At 35.8% G+C, this 19,996-nt stretch overlaps 1 protein-coding gene across 1 annotated transcript in view; it reads right to left on the reverse strand.

Moving 5' to 3' along the window:
• Positions 1-226: 226 nt before the first annotated feature.
• Positions 227-19,996, reverse strand: part of CEP192 (centrosomal protein 192) — a 55,471-nt gene continuing 35,701 nt past the window's right edge. The window contains exons 32-43 of the mRNA XM_031058879.1: positions 19,360-19,501; positions 18,601-18,773; positions 18,172-18,295; positions 16,299-16,404; positions 14,761-14,965; positions 13,294-13,373; positions 12,331-12,426; positions 10,742-10,861; positions 6,768-6,889; positions 5,749-5,872; positions 5,220-5,278; positions 227-718 (exon numbers count right to left, since the gene is read on the reverse strand). Coding sequence (XP_030914739.1) covers positions 580-718; positions 5,220-5,278; positions 5,749-5,872; positions 6,768-6,889; positions 10,742-10,861; positions 12,331-12,426; positions 13,294-13,373; positions 14,761-14,965; positions 16,299-16,404; positions 18,172-18,295; positions 18,601-18,773; positions 19,360-19,501 — 1,490 coding nt within the window. The 3' untranslated portion in view covers positions 227-579. The remainder of the gene's footprint in view (positions 719-5,219; positions 5,279-5,748; positions 5,873-6,767; positions 6,890-10,741; positions 10,862-12,330; positions 12,427-13,293; positions 13,374-14,760; positions 14,966-16,298; positions 16,405-18,171; positions 18,296-18,600; positions 18,774-19,359; positions 19,502-19,996) is intronic.

The following is a 19,996-nucleotide window of genomic DNA, read 5'->3' on the forward strand; positions in this document are numbered from 1 at the left end:
CAATGCTTATGCCTTCCACTGAACTGTGTAAAAAGGTGGGGGCTGGTTGTCAGATCCCAGCATTACCTCATGGAAATGTGATATAGATCAGCTTCTGGACTGCAATGACTACCCCTGTTCCCTCACAGACCCCTCAGAAACTCAGCATTGTCTAAGAGAAGGCAGCTTGACCCCTTACCTACAGCAAGCAATCCTCTGAAACAGACAGCAATCAGGTAGAATCAACTGTTTACAAATAGATTTTATTTCTGAATTTACAATGTTTAAAATAAAATATATCAGTATCTAGCTATTTCTAATAAATGCAAAAATACAAAACTTTCATTTCCTTTAAAAGTGCAGAAACATAAATTATAAAATGGTAACTTTACAACATACAATGTTATTTCTCACTGTTTTTACTATCAAAACAGATTTGTGAAATAAGCACCATAATTTATCTTACAGAAGACTTTTCATCAAAGCAGCATCACAGGGCAAAACAAGTAGGACATTAGTATGGAAATGTAGTAGCAAATCTTTTAATATTTTAAATTATATTAACTGTTATAAATCCTTACAAACAGTAAAAAAACAGTTCTATTTTTTTGCAATAGCTTTACCATACAGCCGAATTTTAATTGGGCCATATTTGCTTGTCAGCACAACGAAGACATCTTCAAACATTCCTTCTACCTTTGGCTTGAACTGGACTGGTACAGCAATGTAGTGACAGGATCTAAAAAGGCAATTGTGGGCATAAAATTGTTAATAAACAAGTAAATACTACCTGAGAGACAAATTCTTGTCTAGATTGGATTTCACCACAATGGTATACTGGATGTGCACCAGATCATGAAGTTTAGTTTTATAGATTTGATTATATATTTTTCTTCTGAAGGACATTGATCTTCAAGGTCATTTTTTCCTTCTGATTATACAAAGTAATACAATACTTTATGGCTGCTAGTTTACTTGGTAAGCTTGGTCTGCCTCTTGGCAATATTGACAGTGCATAAACTTTATTTAGAGCAAAATTACTACGTTTCTTCCCTTCAAACATCACACAAGTCCACTAAAATTTCCAACTCTTTTCTGAAATCCATGCATTTGAAGCTACTAAATTCTATTACTTCTAATTGCCTCCACATTAAGAAATATTTTGCTGAATTATTGTAAATCAGTATGTCCATCCTCAAACAGCATTTTAGAAATTTTACACCATTTTTACATAATTCCTCTTCTATTTGGATTACATAAAAACATACCAAATATAATGGGTATCTGTGTTAATTGCCAAAAGCCTAGACTGAATTACTTAAAAATATAAGCTGTAAAAGCAATAGCTGAAAATTCTGAGTGGCGGTCTATTGGACTCCATGGCATCCAATAGAAACATCCAGCACTGAAACAGGTGGCAGTAACAGGCACAAACTGAAATAAGGAATTATGAACATCCCCATTTAGTAGAAACAGAAAAGACAGGTTTTCTTTTACTATACCTTCAATTTTCTTTCATTAGCAGTGTATAGTATTATCCAAAGTCCTCTGGAATGTGCTTATTTCTCCTATTTTTTCTCACAGTGTTCCTACCTTTTTGTACTCCTTTTCTCTACAGTAATCCAAGCTATCATAATCAGTCTATGATTTTACCCTTCTACTCCATCCCTTACCCACATCTAAAATCATAACACCTGCCTTACACCCAATTCTCATTTGCTAGCATCATCCTTAGTGCTGAAGTAAACCACACCGGCTTTTTTTTTTTCTAACAACGTCTGGGTCAATCAAATAACAGTACACACATTTAGAATGAAGACTAGGATGGTAGTGTACTTTTTTCATCATGTGAATACAAAAATAAAGTACTAATTGTACCATAGTGAACTACATCCAACAATGCACCAAAGGAATACAACGGAATCAGTTTCATGTCTCATACTTGACTGCCAAGTGTTGTATAACAAATCTGGCAGTGTCTGTCTTTTTAACCATCTATGATATACAGGCTGAAGATATTTACCCAGCTCATTTAAAAGAAAATGAATTTTTAAAAGTGAACGACATCAGTATGACTATTTAATCTCTAACATGCATTATGTTAGAAAACATAAATTTTGGTAGGAATAGAGTGTGAAGCTCCATATAACTAGGCCACCTGAGAATTTACAGAAGTAAAAGTAAATTCAGTAGAAAGCCAGAAGAGATGCAGAAGTCTGTATCATCTCCAAAATAATATAGGTATGCTCCCTCATACATTACATAACACTTACTCAAAAAGAACAATATTACCATACTCACACTTTATCAAAAACATTACAGTAAGTTAGGTATTGCTCTTTCAAAAAGATGGCCACATCTGGCTGTCAAATTTTAATTTCCAGTGTATGTACCATATGGCCTCAATGCTACTGAGGCAGAGCAGTTTTTAGTAAATGACAACCATATTAAATTCCTCTTAATCTCTTAAATTCAGGTGTCCATTGGGTGGGTGCTAAACACAATATTGTTCTTCCCTAAAAGCAGAGTAAATCAGACATCATGTAGTCTGTTTTGTAATTCTCACAACTGAGAGAAGACTCATCACACTTGCTTCCATTTCATTTTCTCGGCTAACAAGACTGGAAAGTTCAGACTCCAGATGTAATAGCTCTTTGGGCTACTCCATAACACAAATGTTCTCAGAACATTTCTACAACCTGGAAGATTTTTCTCAAGCACAGTAATCAAAAACTATAGATTCAGGACAAGAAGAATTCTGCTGCAGTTAACTCTTTTTCTCTTAAAAAAAACCCTTTTAGTTCAAACTTTCCACTATGCCTGCACCTCAGTTAATCTCTGAATAGTGTATGGCCTTTACAGGTTGTTGCACCAGTTTCAAGTGGTATTTCTGAAAAGTCAGGAATGTCTGAAGCCTGCTTCACGGACAAACTAATCCTCTAATCCTCAAAACACAACACTGCAATAAGATGAAAAAGAAGAGTATGGGCAGTTAGCCCAGTTTAAGCCACAGTAACCAGATGGTTCATCAATGAACAGTGACCACTGACACCCAGAAGGGTGGCTACTGGAAACAACAATAATTAGTGAAGGGAACAACTCAACAAACAGATTTACCTTTTAGTACTGATCTGGAAAATATACTATTCTGTAATCAGATGGCTTCTGAAAGCAATAAAATTGGGACACTTTTGTTTCCAAGCAACCGGGTAGTCCTTCCAGAAACAGAAATTTGCCATTTTTTTAATGCTTAATTCATACTTTTGTACCACTTAAGAGTCATATTGTTAAAAGTATTCTCCTTGCAGTAAAAGAAATTCTAGTCTGTAAACAAATAGAACTCTTTTGGGTGTAAATTGCAGACAGAATTCCACAGCAGTGCTGTGTACTGATACTTGGGATTGCATAACCAGCTGAAGAACTGGCAAAACCACTGCACCAAATTCTGAAGGCCAAGACTCTTGACATTAGATACAAAGTTTCACTTCCTTTATCTAGATTTAAAACTTGATTACACAGGATTACTTTTAAATTTGGCCCTCAAAATTAAGAGCATGCAATAGACCATGTTTAGTACATGACACTTTTTGGCAGAAAACATAAAGGTAGATGGTACTTTCTACTCTTATACTCTTATTTACAGATTAATATTTCAAGCTCCTGCAAAGAGTCTTCTCATCCAATTAGTTTTGAAACTTACTTCCTCAGATGCCCAAGTTTAGAAGAAAACAGTTACCAGTGGCTTTATTGATATCCTCCTTGATGCTAATCTCAAATAAAAGCCATTTAAAACACTTCTAACACTTTTTAAAAAAACATCTATCCAAGTCAAGCAAATCTTCTGTGTTTTATGCTCATAAATGGGAGCGTATTATGTTACTTCAGAGAAATTATAGAATTTTTTTTTTTTAATAGGAAAAGCTGATATTTACAACCAAAGAAAAAACTGCCAAAGTTACTAGGAAAAAAATAGTAGACTGACTTCTAAACTTGTTAAATCTACTTTATATAAATGCAGTAGGAGTTCATAATCTCATGCAGAAAATATACCAAATAGTTTCTACAGCATTCCTCAAAAATATTTCTGAAATATCAAAGTGTCTTCTAGTGAAGTTACTATTTTTTTGTCAAGGATGTCTAAATCAAGTCATCCTGTCCTTTGTATGCTGCTGTACAGCCTCAGACAGATCTAGCTAGTTGTCGTTATTTGAATAGACGCTATCCTGGTCACTACCCCCCAGAAAAACCCTTCTGTGCCTTCTCATGCGGAATATTTAATAAAAAAATGACATTTAAATTGAAGTACCAACACAAGCCTAAGAGGAGTTAACAGCACTTGGCACTGAGAAGTGGCCTTAAGAATACCTTGAATACCTCTGGCTAACACCACCACAGCCCTGTCTCTGTGATAAATGTGGAGCAGATTAAGAGGCAGAATACCTAACTCCATTTACAATTTGCTCACAATTTCTGCTCTCTATAGCCTTAGCTTTCCTGTGTTTAAAATGGGAACCTGTTTAAACACTGAGAATGTATGCTGCACCACTTCTAATGAAACAGTTGCATTTCTGCTTCCTGCCAATCCCACTCTTGCAGATGAGCATGTGAGATGCTCCACTTCTTGAAGAGATGACTAATACTACTGGCACATACTTGTAATGAACTCCACAGATGACTGGGTTTATTTTCAAGGACTGCTATCACTAACTCAAAAATGTCTTTTATGCAGGTAAAATGCTGAAATACTTGGTAAGACCAGACAATTCCAGTGGCTGCTGAAACCTTATGTTTGCAGAGGATCTTTGATGCAGCTCTGCAGGTTTGTCAAATTAGAAGCATGATGAAGGCAATTTGCTTGGGGTGTTGTGCAGAAAGTATAAATGGAAGGAATGACTTGATTGTGCACAGCATGCCAAATGGTTACATGAAGCATTAGGCTTAACATTAAAAGCAGCAGCACTGTTAGAAACAATTTGCAGGGAAGAAATTGGCAGATGCAGAAATAACTGTGTGGGCTCATTCTGTTTCGAACAGAGATTAGAGAGTACAGTTTAACAAGAAAAAAAAAACAAAAAACCAATCAAAAAAGCCTCGCAACCCCCTCCCCACCAAACCAGTAACCATAAACAAAATCATCCAGAATATTTTTTAGCACTGTACATATATAGAAGATATTTATCTTACTGAATTACTTGGTTAATTTTTTGTTAGGAGAAAATGTTAGTATATGCATTACTCACCTTAGAGAGTATTTCAAGTGCCTGATGTAGAAAGGCTCCCTGGGACTTACAAATTTCAGCTGTAATTTAATACAAAATGCTTAGAAGTGCACTATATTTAAGTCCATCATATTCAATTTATGACATGTCTAAGATAAATCAGGTCATTTACAAATACAGCTTTACACAGACCCAGGGTTTAAAAATACAGAATGCCCACATTTGTGAACAGTAAAGAAAGAAAACTTACTTCAATATTTTGAATTAATTAAAAAAATTAAAATTAGCAAATCAGAATAATAACAAACCTATGCAAACTATGATCTACCATACTTTACTATTAATATATTATAAATACACTCAAGTTATTCAGTCAGAAAAAACAGAAAAATTACACATCCAAATTCTTCAAATATTGATTTTTGGTACTAGCAAACTAAGACATGTACTATTGCAATCTTTGTCAAGAGTAAAAGAGAAAAAACCAGTGCAGTTGAGCAACTGAAAGGACTTGCAAGTATCTATTTAAGATGAAGTCTGTCAGACTCACCACGTGTGTTGTACGGGAGTTATTCCGCAGGTGCACCTTTAATGTGCATGCTTCCCCAACTCTGGTTAGAGGAAAAACGTAGACATCTTCTGGTGCATACACCCCTTGAATGACCTCTTTTTGTCTGATTGGAAAAAGGGATTTAAGATATTAACATTTCTGACCTGTATGATCAGTGTATGTTGATTGCATACTTGCAGTAACAAGTGTATTTTCTGAGAATAAATCAGAAAAAATGGAAAGATCCAGAAAACATCAACTCTCTTACCTTAAGTTTTGTAGGCAAGATATTTTAGCCAGAAAGAATGACAAAAGCATCAGTCTGGCATAAATATACAAGAATTTACTTATATGCACTTTCACAGTCTGAATTTTTCCCCCATATGCTTTACCAGAGACCTACAGTCTTATCAAAGATTGCAGATTTGACCAAACATTTTACTCTCCTGCCATATTCACATCATCCCATAGCAAAAGAACTGACAATTAACTTCAGACTGAACAGCAAGGTTAAGACATGCAGTACTGTGGTTTTCTCAGAATTTACTTTACAGTCAATTGGGGTGTCCAAAAGGGAAATATACAAAAAGTATACACAAAATTCTACTGCCAATAGCAGCTCATTCACCACAGCATATCATAGTTAGACAACTCAGGAACTCAACTGAAAAGAAAAGGCATGGAAATTTAACAATACAAAGCCACTAAGAGATTTTGGCAAGTCTGTTTTTCACAGCTGCTTATTCTAACATAGAATCATAGGCTCATTCAGGGCAGAAGATACTCAGATGGTCTCAACCTCTTGCTCCAGTCAGGGTCAGATGTGAGGTCAGAGCAAGCTGACCAGTTAAATCCCAAAACCATTTGAGGACAGAGACTGCACAGACTCTCTGTGAAGCCTGTTCCACCCCACAGATGTCCCAATGGTAAAAAAAATTTAAGTTGTGGAGTTGGGTTCTACTCCCTCACCCTTTTGCCCAGCTGCAGACACACTCTTGTCAGGTTTTGTCCATACATACCTTATTCTTTTTGGTTGTCCTTCAGAGTAAGCTTTCCTTTCTGGGGTAACTGCAAGCTCAGTTTTTTTAAGGGCACTTGGAGAAGATTTCACAACTGGTGTTTCATTTTCTGCTTTAGTACTCTATTGGCAAAACCAGAGAAGATTGTAAACTTCAAGTTCAAAAGTACTTAAGTGTTCAGCAATGTAAGAAATTCCCTGTACCCAATCCAAGACTTTTTATTTAAAGAATAATCTTTCAGGAGCATGAGAGTCTGGATCATTGAGATGGAAACAATTAGTTAGGAGGCCTACATCAACAGACGTCTGTGCTTTACCAATACTTATTTATTACAAGACAGTTCACAACAAATTAGGAGTGCAGGTAGAATCTCAAAAAGGCTGCAAGCAGCCAAGATTTTACTAAAAGCCAAAAAACCCCTCACTTCCTCTGCAGATATTATACAAGACAGTTCACAACAAATTAGGAGTGCAGGTAGAATCTCCAAAAAGGCTGCAAGCAGCCAAGATTTTACTAAAAGCCAAAAAACCCCTCACTTCCTCTGCAGATATTATGCCCACATGCCTCAAGAACAACTAAGTTGGCTAAACAACTGTTCAGAAAGAAGGAAGACATAAGTCAGCATTATAATCTGAATTCTCAAAACAGCAATAAGCTTGGTAATAATTTTGTACTATGAACAATACATCCCACTCAAAGAAAGGCCTCTCCAGAGAGGCAGAAGCAGATAATGCACTATACGGTATTTTCTGCATTCAGAAATTAGGCCAAAATATTTATCATCACCAAGACCCCCATTTAGGGTATTCTAACACAAGGAGACCAGATCACCCAATGGGAATAATTGGACAAATAACCAATTTCAAATTCTGTGTTGCTTAGTGAATCTTGCCAGATATTCTTTGGAGTCCCCTTGGGTCACAACATCTTAAACAAAGTTAAAGAACCAAAAGAACCTCCTACACTTATGGTTGTACAACATTATGTCAATTTTTGAAATGGTGCTGACGTTTTAGACAAGCAGTTGATTCCCTGACGCAGGGAAGATGAAAAAAATAGATTCATCTTCAATAGAGCTGCTATGACAAACTTGTCTTTTAGACATTCATTTCTTCTATTGAAAGAGCTGCTAATCAGTCTGTCAGAAATAGCAGCAGCCATAAAAAAATTCTTAATCTTATTTTAAAAATATATTTTTCAGTTGCAAATAACCCAGGAACCCCAGTAGAACCTAATAAAGACAAGAAGGGATGTGCACATTTGTCTCATTTCAAGAGCTTTTGTTTTTCCACATAAAATGGAAAAACAGTGGGCATCATGCTTCTGTTATAATTCAAATTCTAATTTATCAAAAGGCAATTTTTCTGCATGAGAATAAGGTACATTATGGAAAATGATCAGAAGTTACCCCAATCTTATAAGGCCATCTTGAAATATTGCTTGCTTTAGCACAGCCTGTACTGACTTCTGCTGTTTCAAATGAGAGCAGTACATTAACACTCCAAATAGTTACAATTGAGTGCTGCAGTTCCAAAGACACCTCAGGAACACAGAAATTTGTAAAGCTTGAAAATTGGAATTATTTTGCTCACAGGGTTTAAAAAGGTTTTCCCTCTTCTCACTTCTGAGATACACAAAGATGATGCAGCTCTGTGCTGCCAATACTTTCAATCTTATTTAATGTTACTTATGTACATTACCTGGCTTTTTAAAATACATAAACCATGTAAATGAAAAAATGGTATGCATTCAACATTTGTAGTATCTTTAAAAATAGCAGGAGTTCTTTATAAAAAGTCCTCAACTTTCTACATGCTAAAGGAGCAGTCAGGACTTTGTTGCTGTCTCAGCCTTGTGGCAGGTGCTTGCTAGCTCACCCAGAAGGGACTGATAGTTAGACCCAAATACCAGTCTAAGACTCCTGTGCACAATACTCATTTTCAGCTCAATGATCTTCAAAGAGCCCCCAGGAGCAGCTCCCAGCAGCAGGAAGAAATGTTCCTCAGGAAAAGAGAAAACTAAGTTGGAATGATCAGCACTGAGAGGCTGGGGCTCAGAGCACACAGAAAATCCCTCTGTCCTCTGTCTCTCAGACTGCTTTTGGAGACATGATGAGCTGAACTCCTGACTACAGTTTCCAGTGGTGAGAACTGCAAACACATGTAGAGCATAATCAAAATTACAGTCAATTAATTTGTCAGGAAAAAGTTTAAAGTGGTATGTGCCACTGATTTTCCTAACTTAATGTTGTTCTTTTAGTTCCTTCCTGAGCTCTTTCAAATTTTTCATTTCTTCTGAAGTGGTGCTATAAATAAACATCACTCAGTCACTCTGAATGACAGTCAGTCACTCTTCCCACTTTATTCTATCAAAAGTCACATTAACCGCAGCTGTAGCCGCCTGCCTCAGCAAAGCCACCAGATTCCAAGTCCTTTTCAAAGTTTTAGTTACATTGCCTAAACTCTTGATCCCAAGAAGATAACAGATTATGATTCACTTGTCTTGCCTTCTCAGCTAAAAGCTGCAACACTCTAAATGTTCTGTGTTGATCCCTCTTCTGAACAGATGCGTGGTTCCCTACCTAGTTGATAAATACAGTACTTCCTTTTTAAATCTTTCTGAAAATGATCGTGACATGCATTTCAAGTATTTTCTACGAACTTTTTTCCCATGTGCAGAGATGCTATCAAGATCTAATTGTTAACAGCTCTGAAAAAAATCAAGAACAAATCTGACACAGTAGTAGTTCAAAAACATTAATATCAAGTCATGCTACTCAAAGATTTACACAAGTCTGACAACCAGTCACGTTTCAAGAAGAGACTTCCTTAAAACTCTAGAGTTCTGTTAAAGAATTAATCTTCTCCACATTTCAACTAGCTTTAAAAAGACAAATGATTTAGATGTTTTCCTCATTTTCAGGAAAATCACAACCAAAGAATTAGATGAAATCTTAATAAAAAACCCTCTAAAACCAAACATTATACAGGACAAAAATCAGAAGTTATTTAATATAAGCCTTTTTACAAGTACTCTTTCAACACCATTAATTTGGAAAGAACAAGGAACCTACAAAACAAATGTAAGGTACCTCAGCAAGAAGGCTAAGTAAGGTTGTTACTACTGAAGCATGCTTAATACTCCAAAGAAAGATCCCAAATCTTTGAGTGGACTTCTTAGAAAAATCAAGTCAAACCTTCTGAAGAGTACAGCAAAGCATATATAACAATAATGCCATACTGAATGTACAAAGCTCTTCAGCTTATTTAATGAATCATTATAATTAATTCTTCCTTATGATAATAAATCCTCTGTCCTAGGTAAATTCCTCTTGTATAGATGGGATAAAAAGCAAGGTAAGGAGAGAGAGCACAGAAAACCAGTTGCAACTCCCAACCCACTTCTTCCAAGCCTTAACATAAAGTTTGAGCTGAGGAAAAACAGGGGAGCAAAGGGGAGCTCAAAGCCAATTGCTCCCATGTATAAATTTCACAATTATCCCCACCTACATTGTTACTCTGATAAAATACTAAAGCAGGTTTTATTAGAGACACAAATACTCATTTCAAGATGGATATTTGAAAATTCCAAAACTGCACTGAGTTATGAATTATAGCAAAGGTCAGTTAGTTCACCACTTATTTACAAAAATAAAACCAGCAAGCAAAAAACCAAACAAAACTGATGGAAATACCTTTGTCTACAGAAACAATTCCCCTAGAATGTAAATTTGTCTCTAGTCTCTTTGATCTAAATAAAGTTTTATATCATAAATGTCAAAAGATAATGCATTATCACATAAGGAAGAGGAACATAAAGAAAAAATGCAATTTAACCCAGCATAAATACTAGCAGGGTTGAGGTTTTTTTTCCAGAATATACCAATGTATATATGAAAGAGCAGTGTATAGTAAAATCAAGATGATACCAAAAATTTGTGCTCAAGACAATGTTTATAGCTTTTATATACTCACATTTCCAGAAAGCTGAAATTTTAATTTGTGTTTCCTACTCGGATTTCCAACTGAGTAATACTCAAGGTCCCAGAACTGGGAGTAATCTCCTTTATCTCTAGGTGAAAAAATTACAGCAACCTAAAAAAAAAAAATTTGGAGAACACTAATAATCTTCAGGATCTTCACAATTTTACCTGTACAAAGTTATGGCTCAGCCAGCACAAAATTTACACAGTACAGAACACACAAGGCACACACAGGTGATCTTGCAGAAAACAATACAACAGCTAGCCCTCCTCTGCCAGCAAGTGGAAAAAATGGATGAACTATGTTGTGCAAGCAATTTTGAACAAAACTTGAGTTCAGATAATCTGCTTTAAGCAAAGCCAGCAAGCGCTGGCACAATTACTTCTGTTAGTAAAATGGAGAGAAAGGGGACCAGGAAGGGAAATATGTGCACCTGAAAAAAACTTCCCTCATCTGGCAACTAAATTGTGAACAACTCAACTCCTCCAGCTCCAAATCTGTAAGTACACTGTACTACAATTATTAGAAGGCTTAAAATTTAAACCAACTTGCAACCTATGAATTTGATCATCCTTAAAGATCACTTATGTAACAAAGGCTCGTCTCCATATAGCGCTGTACCAGGTTAACTCGAGAGTAAACTTGCATTGTTTTCAGAACTGAGGTTGAGGGAAAAAGAGAAAGAGAGCAGCAGATTAGAATAGAGCACTACAACTATATCTAATTAGCCAATCATAACATCCACTGCAAAAAACCCAGCCAGCCATGATAGCACTGTACCTTATCAGCTCCAGCCCACAGCCGGCCATGCCACTGATGTAAATGTTATTCAAACAGGCCTGAACTAGGATTGCTAAGGTAAATACAATTGTTTAAATTCAAATAATGGCTTGCAATATTATGAAATTACTATGAAACTGGTCAGGAGTAAGTTTTTTACTCTTGTAAATAGACTACAAATTGCATCTCTATGGAAATAATGTCATAATTATCTATAACAATTAAAAGATAGGTGTTAATGAAGATGAAGAGATAAAATTCAAGTAGAAGACGAAAGAGGGAGATGAGGGAGGAAAGACCCTTACTAATCCAGTCTATCCTGGATGTGCTTTATAATTGTGGTTATGAAACCCTCTACTGGCCAGCAGATAAAATTGCAAGTCAAATGAAACCAACTTAAGGAGCAGACAGCTGTCCCTGAACAAGTAGAGCAAGAATGCTTCAAGGAAGGGAATCAGATGCTTACACCAGTTTTGTAAGAACCCAGGATTATTTGCCATTTTCTTCTGGAATTTTACAAAACATTTAAGATAATTTTTTCTTCTAAAATAATTTGTCCTTAAAAAACCCCAAAGAGTAACACAAACACACCACCACTTTGAAATCAAACTACTTTGATTGCATAAATTCTTAGAATCAACTCTGCTGAATTAAGCTGATGCAGAATATCTGACACACTCCAGAACCCAGTACTGAAAGGCCAACATTTTATCATTATCAAATACAATTTATTTCTCATTTAAGATCTTATTTTGCAACTGAGACACATTAATATGCCTGAAATATTTATAAATGTTTACCTTCTCTTGTCCGTGAACTTCGAGGGTACCAGAAACATGGGAAAATTCAAAAGCAGAGTAAGGAACCCTATAAACAGTGCCACTTCCATCCACACCCTGCAAACCAATTTATGAGTCAGATTTGAAGGGAATGGAAAAAAATAGCCTGAAACCACACAATACACCCACACATACACCCCCCTTGCAGAAGACTGAGGAAAATACACCCAATTAAGGTACTTTTAAGTAAAGAATTAAAACTGACTCCCTAAAAGCTAATTAATAAAGACTGGAACTACCAAATCCAGTCACCACTACTAGCGACTTACAGTTCAGAGGTGGTACCCTGGTGCCCTGGAACATGACATACTCAGTCCCATGGGTGCTGGTAAGAGTGCTACATAACCATTTTTCATTGTTTTACAACAATAGAGCATAATAATAATAGTTTTAGCATAAAATCCAAAATCATCACAGCATTTCAGACTATCAAGAAATAGGGAAGCATTTACAAATATCAACAGGTAGGCAGAGGTAACAGAACTGTAATTAAAATATCCTTGACCTAACTCAAATTTCTACAGAGATACCATGTACAGTGCAATTTCAGCAGCACAAGTCTGGAACAAGACAAGTCTGGCATTCTGCAGCCAAAAAGAGACACTTATCTTTCATTTATGCTTGATCACTTAATGCAATCTGGATGATGACACTGTATGAGCACAAGCACACTCTGTAAAGCAGTAAGTGAAGCAGAATCTGTACCACAGAGCACTGATTGATTCATAGTCAGGGAGCACATCAGGGATGAAAAAAAGGAGCAAATCATTTCCCTGATATAGACAGAGGAAAAAAACCTTTGTAACTGATCAAATATATATTCTTCCTTGAGAGGCAGCAGGGAGAGAGAGCACAGCAGGAAGAGAAAAGTTAAAATAAAACCCAGAGATTTGCATAAAACTCCCAATGCAAGCATTCACTCACTTTAATATAGGGTGGTGCAAACGATGATATTTTCCACTTCAGATTTTCATTCCCTTTATTCTCCATTTCCAGGTAATTCTCTAAAAGAGAAATATCAGACCAGCATACTAAACATCTTTGTTCAAATATCCCTGGTGTAAAGAGTTAAGCAGAAACTGTGTCTCTAGACGAACACAAGTTTAGTGGAAACAGTTTTCATTAAAACAAATCTCAAGAGCAGACTCAAACAAAGCACACTGTCATAAGATTTGTAGAAGTTTTTACACAAGAAATTCAGACTCCACCAAAAAATACCCAAAAGATATCCAACTCCTTCCCAAGATATTATTTGATCATTCAGAGACAGAACACAATATCCCAGTCTGGGACCAAATAAACTTGTATCAAATAATATGTTTTGTTACTCAGCATGCATATAAATATATATCTCTTGGCAAGAATTAATAGGACAAGATCATCTCAGTCTAGAATAGCACTTTAAAAAGTTCAGCTGCAGACATAAATTATATAGGAAATATATAAACACCAAAGTATTATATTACAATCCTTTCATAATTTTAGCAAAAAAACCCCAGATATAATTGTTAAAGTCTTGAAAGTTCTCAAGTCTGCTGGAAAAAAAAAAGGCAATGGATCACTAAAAAAACCCTCACTGCCTAAAAAAGTACGTACTACAAAAAACCTGGTCTGTAGATAACAGAATGAGAGTTCCATAGAGTTGCTTTGAGAATTTTAAGCATTACTAGAACTAAAAGTACAGTCCAAGCACTTCCGACTCCATTATCTACCCTGTCCTCCTCAATCACTATGTACCAAGACAAGGACAGCCAGCCTCACAGTTGACACTCCTATTTGTCTTTAGGAAGAGCATTTATTTCCCTGCTAAGCACAGACAGATTGGTCTCATCCCTTATGGGCATAAGGGCAGATGAGAATGGATCTACTGCAAAGGTGCCTGAGCCAGAAGAGTTTCAAGCAGACACAGTAACCCAACACTCTCTTTTCCCAGGCACAGCATAGCTGCATTCATCATACTGGCAACTGATTTGCCTGTATGCAAACCTAACTGTGGAGAACAAGGTGTGACTATACTGTATAAGGAGAACTGGGGAAAAAAACCACAAAAAACCACCCCAAAAACAAAACAACAACACGACAACAACAAACAAAACCCCAAACAAATACCAAAAACAAAACAACAATAACAAAAAACAAACAACAAAAAGACCCAACAAAACAAAAACAAAACAAACAAACAAAAAAAACCAAACCCAAAACACAACCCAAAAAACCCAAAGAGCACTTCAAACTAAAGGGAGAAGTGGGGAACTGGTCATTCACACTTATTAGACCAAGAGAACAAAACCAAAGTCAAGGCACTAAAATTCCCAAACATGCAATATAATACACAAAGCCTCTGAACACAAGATATTACAGATGCTATATTCAATAACTAATTCCTCTTACCTGAGCTTTGACCAGGTCTTGTTTTAGGAAAAACAATGTTTCTGTTCTTTATGTCCATTTCTGTTAGAGGGAACCTGGGGAGAGGCTTTGGCACATCTACAGTGGGATTTTCAGACTGTGGAGTAATTATGTCACATCTTCTACATGGAAAGTCTGATCCAGACATGCTCTGTGTGACAGCCTCTTGAATAAGCACTTTAATAAACTATTGCACAATTTGGAGAAAAGCAAAGTTTTAAACAGTGAATATTGATATATCAATAAGTCAAACTAATTAGTTTACACACAAGAGCTTATGTTCAGCTTTACCTTTATTTCAACAAAGGAAAGTTCTCATACATTACATCACCAGATCTTCTCCAACCTCAAAAGTTTAAAGATTCTCGGACAAGTTTAATTTAGGAGAAAGGGAACATTCACTGAAAATTTTCTATCTAGGCATTTTAGTTCAACAGGAACAATAATTTCAACAAGTTTAACTGACAATTCCTACAACATGCTCTGTTGCAGATAATGGAAACAGAACTGCCTCATTCAGAAGGAGCTCTGTGTTCCCTTTTGCTACATAATTAGAAATTTTTAAAGTTTCAATTAATGCTAGTAAAGTCTTAGCATACTTTTTGCTGATTTGGAAAGGTAGCAAATAAATTACAAAAGCATTATTAACTACCAGATTTCTTATAATTTGATGGGTTTTGCTACATTCTCCACACTTGTCCTAGTAGATTTCTTAAATCCTTTTCTCATATTGCAGAACATAACATAGTTAACTCCTTCTGAACAACTTCCCTGTTTATTTGGGTTTTTTGAAGGCAGTTTCCAATTCTGTATCATACCTCACACTTCCCTCCATGCAAAAAGAAAGTAGATACAGTTTTATCCTTTCAGTGTCTATTTCTCTCTCATTGTTACAAATAACTCAAAGCATACACTGACTGTAAAAATAAGAAAAAAAGTCTCTTTCTTTAGGAGAAATTACCAAGGAGTCCTTCTGCTCTTACATAGAAAAAACTGTTGGCTTCATAAATTTTATTTCTATGCCTCAATTTTATCAGGGAAATATCTTGGATTATCCATGAAGAGGCAGAACCTGTTCTAGACATTCTTTATCCCTGACCTGTCATCCAGAAGGTCAAGTTTACCTTAAGGGAGCTCAAAAGGAGCTATGGTGACTTGTCTAATACCCTCTTTTAACTTCTTTTGTTTTACAATATCATACAAACTACTTTTATGTGTGCACATCTACATGTATATATTTAGTGTTTTAGAAAATTACGCATAAGGCAGTGGTGGGTGCAATTTTGTTAGATATTTAGTTAGTGTCCACATCATAGTATTTCTTCAGAGATTAATGAACCAAAAATCAGTTTAGAAAATGGCATCTTGACTACTTTTCTTTATGAGAACTTTACAAATTAAAAAGAATAATGGACGCTGACAGAGCTTCTGACTCAAATCTACAAGGTTTTAGCAACTTTGTTAGAACTGACAAAGTAAAATAAAAACTTGCAATCTGAAGTCTCAAGTAAACCACATACCTTTAGTCCATTATCACAATGGATGTAGATTAGGCCACTCCAAGGAATTAATATGGGCCTTGTGGCAAGTGATGGATTAGGACTCACCAGAATTAGTGTACTGCCCCTAAAAAAAAAAATTTAAAAAAATCAACTAGCATGACTCATACTAGAATCAGTATCTACCACATTTGTCACTATCCCACCCTAAAAAAGGATGCACTTTTAAGATAGCAGATAAGTGAAGATGCCCTACAGATCGTTAAATCTCAGGTACTCAGATATGCCATATATTAAGCTTTAAAAGCCATGATCCCAGGATCTTCTTTCACCATCACTGAGAAATCAGATCACCTCTTCTTATGGCCTAACTCAGTTCAAGGATTCTGCAGAATCCAGCCCTCACAGTGCAGAGTATAAAATATTCTGGCTGGCTCCTATTGTGACAGGTTGAATGCCCTAGGCACTATGAGGAGATGGTCAGGAAAAATAGAGAACTGGGCAAGGGCAGCTTGCTGTGCTTAAGTCAGCTGTTCCCACGGGTCTGCTTCCTACTTCCTCTGTTCTTGATCCAAACTACTTACTTGGACCCAAAAAGTGAGGATTCTGCTCACTCTTTTCCAGTGAACACATTTTAAAATTCTACACTGCAAGAAAATTGCTTGCAGAAGGCCATCAATACCCTCTTTGTAAGAAATCATCCAGACAATCTTGAATTTGGGGTATGAGACACTCAGTATGTCCTCACTTCCACAGCTACTGGAAAGTCATTAATTGTTACTGCTTTTAGAGACTATTTTTCTTGGCACTGACTGAATCTGCAATGAGTGGCAGATACCCTAGCCCTTCCATGGAACTCTATTCTGTTCTCACTAGCGATGAAAGTTTCCCAGAAATTTACATCTACATGAATATGAAATTAAGTGTTTAAAACGCAATTAGCCAGGCAGGACTGAAAAGAAAGTATTTTGGGTAAACATCTTCAAAGTTAAAGCAACTACTGAAATATAATTCTGAAAGCAAAACCTATTTTTTGGTGGGAGACTTTTTTTTTGGAAGATGAGAATAGTTTAATAATAGGGTCTTAAAGCTGTTCTGAACTGAACCTTAAAATACACCAGAAATTTAGAAGGGAGAGGTGAGCAGACCTTTCAAGCATAAATTGTTGAAGTCTTTGCTGCCATATGTGAAAAGTCTTATATATGTATACAATGATATTATGACTACTTTTCCAAGAATACCCTAATTAAGGCATGGGTAAGATGACACTGGCTTGTCATTATTTTCATACCTACAAATACTGAGAAGCCAAAGGTTGAATGGCAAAACCCAGATTTCTCCAAATAAAAAGAATCCCAAAATCAAGTTGTGAGGAATATCACATTTGCTAAAGAAAATGCTAAGTCCCCAGAAGAGAAGCCTTCTATAAGAAATGTTATTTTGGGGGTTGTTTCTTGGTTGTGGAAGGGAGGAAGAGTTTTTTGTTTTTAAATGCACGGCTAAATTTTAAACAAAAAACTACTGTGAAAACAGATTTTTAAAGCTTCAGCTTCACTGGCCATTCAGCTCCTTGAAAACTATGCAATAATAATAGTACTTCCAGGCACAGAAAACTCCTGGCATCAAGGTAATTATACCTGTGACAGAAGAACATTCCCATAATACACAACTGTAAAAGGATAAGGTCCTAAAAAAGCTAGATTTGCATGTTAGTTGACAAAAAGTCTATACCCTGGAGCTAAAATAGTTTCAGGGTGCAGTCTAAGCAAACTAAAGTAAATTCCTAAAAACCAACTAAAATTCCTAAACTAGTTACACACTTAAACTAAAAATAAATTCCTCCAAAACCTCACCACACTTTCACACATAAAGGAACTTATGGAAATACACTTACCCTGGTTCAACATCTCCATGTTGTGGGGTTACAGTAAGGCAGTGAGCTGGCCATGAAAGTTCAAATGCCAACATTCGATTGGAATTGTTGAGAATTTGTACACATCTAGTATCTGATGTTTCACCTGTAACACAAAAAAAAAAGCTAACACAAAAATTCACAAAAATGCCCAAGATACAGAGATGCAGCAACGAAAATAAAGTATTTTCTGCCCTAATTTTACCTTCACATTACTTTAAAACCTTCGTGCGTATGCAGTGCATTCTATATGTATTCACAGAGCACATAATCTCTGATGATTTATCCAAAAACTGTGCTCAAATCAAGTCTGCATAAAGATTGCTGGCCAATCCACACTTACAAACATCCTATGCAGCACAGTTATCTTAATAGTTAAGTGGCTATTTCATTAACTTCAAAAATACTTACCAAGAGTAGGAGATGTCAAAATCAAATACTCAGGTGTAACAGCCCAAGTCTCTTGAGAATCTGATTTATTCTGAGCTAGATCATTATTTTTTGCAGATAAAGAAATACCCTGAGGTCCTTTAACAGGAAGAACGTCCAAAGTTGCAGCAGTATGTGTGACAAAGTTCTCCAACCTGAAAATAAGACTGCATTAGGCAAAAGCAGTAAAAAAATATCTCATGAGTAATTATAACAGCCTACTCTTAGTATTTCTCAAAATTTTATTACAGAAGTACAATAGTTTTTACATGGGCCCTCAATTTAATTCAATTCTCCATTAAGTATAAAACAATCCAGCAGCTAGATCAGGACACAGCTTTTTCACAGAATGTTTGGAAGTGAAAGGTATCATTTAGAATGAGAGGAACTAAAATAAAAAATTATCTTCAGAAGATAATAATATGAAATAATTTAAAACCATATACAGAGGAAAATAAGTACTGCATAGAGAAATAAGGGAATGCAAGTTGAGTTTCACAGCATGCTGTGCAACACATTCTGGACATCAGGAGGGACCTGTGGAGATCACCCAGTCCAACACCCCTGCACAAAGGAGGGGCACTACACCAGGTAATTCAGGACATTGTCCAGCCAGGTTTTTAATTTCTTCAGAGATGAAAACTTCACAGCCACTCTGGGCAACCTGCTACAATGCCTAACCACCCTCACAAGAAAAAACCATAATTACATACATATAATTACTAATTATGGTTCCAGTACCTGTCCAATTCCAACTGGGGTCCAGTAGACTGCTGAAAGCCATCCTGATCACAACTGGAATATCCAACCACAGAAAGGAGAACCTTTTGCATATTTGCATAGAAAAGATGGATATCGTTTGTCTCTCGTGGGACATCACACACTAAAAATGAGAGTAATAGAGAAATTCTAGTAAGAATAGTCCAATAATACTCAGAAATTACACCAGAGAGATTACAGACATAGACCTAGTTAATAATCCATCAGCTAAGAAATCCTAGATCATTCCAAAACTACTTCCTGCAAGCTTAGCTATCAGGTGTAGCTCAACACTAACATCAAATACAATATATAAATCTGAATACATACCAATTTAAAACTTTTTATTATAAGATATAATAAATATTACATATAAAACAATAAATATAAAAATATTATCATATAGTTTCCACCTTTACATGAATGCTATATACTAATTTGATTCTATGCCAAATTAGAGTTAGCTTTTACTTTTTTTCTCCAAAACTGTCTTAACAACTTCAAAGGATATGCCAGAACCCAAGTATCTAATGTTCACTAGGATTTCACCTCAACTAACATGAATGATAAAAAAAATCTTTACTTTTCCAAATAAAGACAATATACAATTCATAGGGAA

The sequence above is a fragment of the Geospiza fortis genome, unplaced genomic scaffold (assembly GCF_000277835.1).
Source record: "Geospiza fortis unplaced genomic scaffold, GeoFor_1.0 scaffold100, whole genome shotgun sequence".
NCBI classification, from domain to species: Eukaryota; Metazoa; Chordata; class Aves; order Passeriformes; family Thraupidae; genus Geospiza; species Geospiza fortis.